The following is a 6,908-nucleotide window of genomic DNA, read 5'->3' on the forward strand; positions in this document are numbered from 1 at the left end:
CACCACCCCCGCCTCCACCCCTCGCATGAGCAAACAACAGTCGACCACCCCATTGAATTGCAGCAATATGAATAGCGACAGGTGTTCGTAACAGGAAAACTGAAGCGTGGACGCGAAGTGGGGGCGGGTGACGAGCTCGCGGAGGTGGTGAGGGGTGCGCAACTAGGTGCAAGCGTGTACACTAGCCAGCCATCGAAACAACAGAGAAAGGCACGGACGACCTGCGGGAAGACTCACAAGGATAAGCCCCGGGATCCCAGGAATCAAGCATCGCGTGTTCCCCGGCAGACCAAAGTTGGGGACCCCTTGGGTGAGTCGCAACCGTTTGATGTGATTAAGGATTTAGTTTGCAAAGTCATGAACCAAATAGGTGCCGCTTTTAGCATTTATCTCTTGATCACCTTTCCAAGAGAATTTTACTCAACATTTCTTTAGCAGCCCCCGCAGAAGGTGCGATTTCGCCCCCTTTTTGTTTTCCCAGGGTAATTATCGCTGTCGTCGCCCCAGCCCGCCCCGCTCCGCGGCAGACGTCCTGAAGCCTGCAGGGCGCTATTCATGCGGGTGCCGTTATCGCGTCTTATCACGGCCGTCCCTTTGAGACGGTGTGCACCCCTCACCCCCGCCCCCGCGGTGTACTCACGGCTGTCGCTGTCGGTGGCGTCGTAGCTCTGGACGTTGACACGGCAGGCGCCGGGGTCGTCGCTGTCCTTGCCGGGCGCCGCCGTCGGCGCCGACCCCCCGTCAGCCATGGCGACGCGCAGGGCTGCGCAGGGCAGACGGCCTGGAGCCTCCCTGCAGTGGGACAGAGACAGAGAGACGTTGGAATGAGATGGGGCGGTGGTGGCGTGGCTGCGGCGGGGGTGGCTGCGGAGCCCTGGGAGCCACCCCTCCTGCTGCGCACTGCTGCGCTCGCGCCGGACACGAAAGAAAAGGATCGATCATTAAGTACGTGTATTTTCGGCATGTGCTATGGTCAGCTGACTCTTTACACGGTCTTTTCCTCTATCGCTCTCTCTCTCTCTCACCCTCTGTGTGATATAGGTTAAAAAAGAAATAGTCCAGGCAAGAAGCTCTATCCACCCACGGTTCCATGTGCGATTCAGCCGAATGAAAGTCCTCGTGGCGCCTCCTCCCCCACTAAGTGCGCTGACTTTGGGGCCCTCGGGGCGCACCTGGGGTGCCGGCCCGGGGCCCGGGGCCGGGGGCTGATGTTCAATGCCGTGCCGTAGAATTGCCACTCGCCATTCATGTCCAGCCCGGCCGCGGCTGGGGCTGGGGGAGGGGGTTGCCGTTTGATCGAACGGAACGGAACGCGCTCCCGGAAGAAGTGTTGTGGGTTGGCCCGAGTGGCCCACTGTGGTGGTAAAACAAATACAACACAAAGAGACGGTCGCACTTTTGCGAGGCGCCTTCACCCTGCTGGTTTGGGCGTTTTCGTTAGCAATCCCGTCACTCTCGGTCGCAGAATTTGAACATACTCTTCTCGAAAACTATACTAGTTTGTTGAATAATTATTCAAGGGAAGTTAATGAAATTTCAGTGCATTGTTGGCAGGAATGTTAGTTACCTTTCCCGATAGATTCAAACGTAATAAATCATAACTCGGCGCGTTCTGACATATTAAACTCCTAACCTTTCTCTTAATTCATGGGACACTAAAGAGTCTGCCAGAGCTTTAAAAACAAAAAGATTAAACTCGTAACCCGAAAAAATAAAACAGAGTATAACCCTTCTACCAAAACACGACACGGAAAATATTTTCAATAGCCAAACTCAGCACACTCGAGTTGTTTTCTGAATGAAACCCTCGCCCTACTGCGCTTGGGAGTACACTACAGAACACTCGTTTTTTGAAAAGAACCATGTTATCCTTACCGGCCACTCGGCTTCTCAGTAGCAAAACTGCTTCAGAGATGAGAGATGTCACTGTTCCGTCGTCTGCTTTGGTCCTGAGCCCACTGGAAGCAAGGGGGCGAGGCGAGGCGTCTGCTAGAACGGCGTCGCGGCGAGCCTAGCGCCCCCAAGCGGTCAGAGTGAGAGGCTCCGTTCTCCCTGCTTTTGACTCCTCTTGCAAACTCCTTGGCCACCTCTGGAATAGATCCTCAGTCATTCAAAAAAACACAATCCTAATGAAACGCTTCAATTCGAAGTACGTATTCTGCGGTCGCAGTTTGCTTTTGTCCTTTGCTATGTTCTTTCTCTACTTGTCTTTGTGCCACGCTCTGTTCTCTCTTCATAGTGCCCGCGATAAACGGAAACAGAAGAACGCCACTTCATAGCCTTCTGCAACAAACGGGTCTGTTTTGTGTTGTGGTGGAGTGAGCCTAACCACACGTAAGCCGTCTGTACGGTGTCGTGTGTTGTTTGACAGTTTTGACGTGGCAGGTGCGTGTATTTTATTCTTTTTATGGTACATCCTCTACAAAACTTTGCGTGAAGTATAGTGTTTCGTTAGCCATGGGTTTAACAATCTCAAGTCTGTTCACACGCCTGTTCGGCAAGAAGCAAATGCGCATTTTGATGGTTGGGCTTGACGCTGCCGGGAAAACCACCATCTTGTATAAACTAAAATTGGGTGAAATTGTGACTACTATTCCTACTATCGGATTCAACGTCGAAACAGTGGAGTACAAGAACATTTGCTTCACCGTGTGGGACGTCGGTGGCCAAGACAGAATCCGACTGCTCTGGCGCCACTACTTCCAGAACACCAATGGTCTCATCTTTGTTGTGGATTCTAGTGACAAAGAAAGAATTGCTGAAGCTGAAACAGAACTGCAGAATATGTTGCAAGAAGACGAATTACGCGATGCAGTTTTGCTTATATTTGCCAATAAGCAGGATCTTCCTACTGCTATGAGTGCCGCTGATCTAACTGAAAAGCTAGGCCTGAACAGCCTACGTAACCGTCGTTGGTATGTTCAAGCAACTTGTGCCACACAGGGTAACGGTCTGTATGAAGGACTAGATTGGCTATCCAATGAACTCGCAAAGAACTGAAGATATATCACGCAATTTTGTTGTGTTCTTGGACTCTGGACTTGTCAAAGCTCAAAGCTGCATCCATCACTTTGCAAAGAAATCTACTGAGATTGGGTTTTTGTTTCAAAGTTCTATCTGGGAACAATTTAGTTTTCTTTATGAAGAACGATGAACCAACTTATTAATTTATTCTCAGGAAATTGATTGTCAAGACAGTTGCATGTGATTTTCAGATTACTTCTCAGTCATATTGCTATCATTTGTGATTAATTAAGAAATATTAAAGCTTTGATGTAAATGGGAGACACCTAAAATATTTGTCTATCTTGCTGTGCCTGCTTGTGATGAAAGCTGATGTCACTATTGAAGTACTCTCAAAATGTCAGTTCCTCATTTTATGAGAATTGCTGAATTTTGTTGCTTTTACTATTGACATTAAGCTTGTAGTGTGGTGTATACATTATTCTGTAATGCCAAATGTATTATAAAATCAGAATATTTGGAACAATTTTGATTTTGATACAGATATGTCAGGTTAAATTGTGTAAAGATAAGGAAAACGACTGTTACTGATTATCCATTCCTTGTTAAAATTCTCTGCCTATAAAATATTTTCTCTTGTGCTGTTTAGTTTTGTTGTTTTGAGTAATTTGTACGGTGTGGTTTGTGGATCCTCTGAGTAACTGAGTTGTACCATGTTAAAATATGACTGTATTTGAATGAATTATTGAATTGGCCACAGATTTGGCCAAAGTGTCTTGATAATTAATCTACAGGCAGGTCACTCTGGTTTTATCTTCAAATTCCTGACCATTTTCCTATGGTTTCAACATTTAGTGTGTTTTTGTGGTCTTGGTTGTTCTAGATATGTAGGGAATGAATGTGTCTTGTGTAAACTGCCAAGAACAATTTTGTGTCAGGAAAGCAATAGTGTAAATCCTCTACACTAATCTACAGGTTTTTGTTTCCTTACTCATTTTATCTGTGTGAAGTGAACTGTCAGTTACATATTTGTCATGTGTTGGCTTAGCTGTCTATTCATAGTTTTCAATTCTTTTTGAAATTCTTGATGAAGATGTCTTAATTACATGAAATGTAAATGCAAATGTCAAGAAAAAAGATTTTCAACAGCATTTATGTCTAGTCAGCACCAGACAGATCCTCAAGTTGTGTAATGATAGGTTCCTGCACAATTATGTGGTTGCTGTTGTGTCAGTTTATTTTTTGTCAATGTGAAATGCATCTTACTGTCTTTGGTCGGTTTAATGTGATTAAGATAAAATAATACTTTGTGCTTATCATAAGCAGCAAGATTTTACAGTGGTGTATCACTCAGTTATCCCAGAAATAATGCGGCTAACTGACTTTTTCTCTGGTTTTGCTTAAGTTTCCTGTTGACCTCCTTAGTTAAATTCATACTTACTATTGTGAGCATGTCAGTTTTATTTTCTCCCTTTATAACCATATCTGTGTACTAACGGGAGTTTAAATGTTTGAGAGCTCCTATTACTCCCTTGTTTTGAGGAGCTTTTCTGCAAGAGTTTGCAAGGTTTTATAATTAAGTTAAAGGAAATGTGATTGCTGTTTTGTGCTCTGATTGTACAATATTATCATAGGAAGAATTATCAATGTTTTACCATTATCTTTATATTTAATAAAATTTTAGAAAATAAAGTGTTTTTCTTTCATTGATTTTTCCTTGCTCGAACCGTCCCAGAATGTGGAAAATTTACCTTAGATATGTTATATGAGTGTCTTATACAATTGTACAATTGATAGGTGAACCAGACAGTAGGAAACCCGAGAATGGCAGTTTGGCGAACCCTGGAATGTTCATACAAAGATTTGCAGTTACTTCTCACTCTCAGTGGGGGGCAGTGCTTCAGGTAAAATCATGTAGATAGATTAAGGATAATGTTCCAGGCCACATGATAAATTTGTGTATCTTTGCCTCCTTTTTTTTTCTGTTTTAGGTGGCAAAAAAACGATGATGGGGAATGGACAGGGATCTTTGCTGAGAGGATATGGACCTTAAAACAAACAGATGAAAACATTTTGTACCAAGTTCAGTATGCAGCAACTTCAGCTGCTAAGGAGACAAAGAAAATAAGAAATAAAGCAGTTGCAAGTCAGAAGAACAATGAAGCTAGTTTGTTAAAAACAGATGAGGAGCTTCTTCGTAATTATTTGAGACTTGATGTGTCATTAGATGAAATGTATTTGAAATGGTCAAAAAATGATCCAAACTTCAAAGAAGTGGCTGCCAAATTTTATGGTGTTAGAATGCTTCGTCAAGAACCAGTTGAAAATATATTCTCATTTATTTGTTCATCAAACAATAATATATCAAGGTATCTCATTTGACAGACTTGCTTCTCTAGATAGATTTAACAATTACACTTCTTATTGGCTAATCCTTGCTAATCCTTTACCTTTATAGGATTTCAAGCATGGTAGAGAAAATGTGTTTGCTTTATGGCTCTGAGCTTGGAACAAAAAATAAACAAGTATACCATGCATTCCCCAAGGTTGACCGTTTAGCAGACCCAACAGTAGAACAGGACTTACGTAAAGCAGGATTTGGATACCGTGCAAAATTCATACAAAAATCTGCTGCTATGATACTTTCTCTGGGAGGAGAATCATGGCTTGAGTCTCTCCAGTTAAAGCCTTACAAGGAAGCTAAATCGGCTCTAATGGAATTGCCAGGAATTGGTGCCAAGGTGAGGAGTTCAGATTGATCTGTAGAAATTTCCATACTTATCAAATACTTTGGCTAATCATTCCACTATACATAAAAATACAAAGTGTACAATTACTACATAGTCCCCTTTCATATTCTATTCAGGTTGCTGATTGCATTTGCTTGATGTCTTTAAATCACCTTGAAGCTATTCCTGTTGATACTCATGTGTGGCAGATTAGTTGTAGATATTTACCTCATTTGACAAAGTACAAATCAGTAACAGATAAGGTATACAATGAAATTGGAGATTATTTCCGAGATCTTTATGGCCCATATGCTGGGTGGGCCCACACGGTAAGTTGTCAAAAATTATATGCAAGTCTCCTCTTCTGTAAGTCTTACATGATAGGATGCACACTTCTTTAAAATAAAAACAACATTTTTTTTACAGGTTTTGTTCTGTGCAGACCTCAAAATGTTTCAAGATAAGACACAGGGACCCAAGAGAAAGGCTAGCAATGTCCAAGAAAAAAAGAAGATAGAGGAACCAATTAAAAGTAAAAAGGGAAAGAAAACTGCAGTAAAATAGAATCAAAATTTAGTGATATTGTTTTAGTTTGGGCTACTATCCAACAGTAACACTCATGTAATTTTGAGTTTAGACGACTTATAGATTGAAATACTTCTATGCTGTTGTAATTTGTGTTTTGAATTCCTGATAAACATCATCATTATTGTCAGTTTTTAAGGATAAATATTCTTGATTTAAATCAGGTTTCAGGACAAATTACAAGTTTTTTTCTTATTTTTAAAAAAGAAGAAGATTGCTGAGTAGAAAATGAATTGAATTTTAAATATTTCTTTGAGTTGTGTTGAACTGTCTTTTACGTGTATTAAACAACCTTGTTGATCAGGTACATTGACGGTTGCCTCAAATCTCCAACAACTGTTTCATGAATGCACCTGTCTCAGGAATGGTGTAGTAAAGCAAGTAGTGCCGAGCGAGAATTTCGCCACCAGTACAGTTCACACCTATCCCAAAGATCAATCAAAAACTGAGATTGTAGGAATGTTGTTGAGAAGACTCGCGGAATACATTATCTTGTACTAGCTATTTGGCGTTCAAAGTACCAGCAGGACGACCTGCGCGACTGCGGAGGGAGCATAGGCAACCCAGCGGGACTCGCGCGTCCAACGGGACGGCCTGCACTCCAGGCGCCTGCGGAGGGAGCATAGGCAA

General features: G+C 42.5%; 2 protein-coding genes across 2 annotated transcripts; both read left to right on the forward strand.

Annotated features, from left to right (window-relative positions):
• Positions 1–2,279: 2,279 nt before the first annotated feature.
• LOC113212695 (N-glycosylase/DNA lyase) lies at positions 2,280–6,585 on the forward strand. The gene is made up of 6 exons (XM_026431495.2): positions 2,280–2,385; positions 4,762–4,868; positions 4,956–5,333; positions 5,423–5,705; positions 5,831–6,022; positions 6,120–6,585. Exons 2-6 carry the CDS (start codon positions 4,789–4,791, stop codon positions 6,255–6,257), a joined length of 1,071 nt encoding a protein of 356 aa, XP_026287280.1. The 5' UTR covers positions 2,280–2,385; positions 4,762–4,788; the 3' UTR covers positions 6,258–6,585.
• On the forward strand, positions 2,385–4,656 carry LOC113212696 (ADP-ribosylation factor 2). Its single transcript, XM_026431496.2, has one exon. The coding sequence runs from the start codon at positions 2,458–2,460 to the stop codon at positions 2,998–3,000; it is 543 nt and encodes a 180-aa protein (XP_026287281.1). The 5' UTR covers positions 2,385–2,457; the 3' UTR covers positions 3,001–4,656.
• Positions 6,586–6,908: the final 323 nt, after the last annotated feature.

The sequence above is a fragment of the Frankliniella occidentalis genome, unplaced genomic scaffold, assembly GCF_000697945.3.
Source record: "Frankliniella occidentalis isolate FOCC.00 unplaced genomic scaffold, Focc_3.1 Scaffold166, whole genome shotgun sequence".
Classification (NCBI taxonomy): domain Eukaryota; kingdom Metazoa; phylum Arthropoda; class Insecta; order Thysanoptera; family Thripidae; genus Frankliniella; species Frankliniella occidentalis.

Excerpts from the sequence above, each read along its gene's own strand:
- LOC113212696 (XM_026431496.2), top strand. The coding sequence starts at position 2,458 with ATGGGTTTAACAATCTCAAGTCTGTTCACACGCCTGTTCGGCAAGAAG.
- LOC113212695 (XM_026431495.2), top strand. The coding sequence starts at position 4,789 with ATGGCAGTTTGGCGAACCCTGGAATGTTCATACAAAGATTTGCAGTTA. Across the intron at positions 5,334-5,422 it reads TCAAACAATAATATATCAAG|GATTTCAAGCATGGTAGAGA; the intron begins GTATCTCATTTG and ends TTACCTTTATAG. Across the intron at positions 6,023-6,119 it reads ATGCTGGGTGGGCCCACACG|GTTTTGTTCTGTGCAGACCT; the intron begins GTAAGTTGTCAA and ends TTTTTTTTACAG.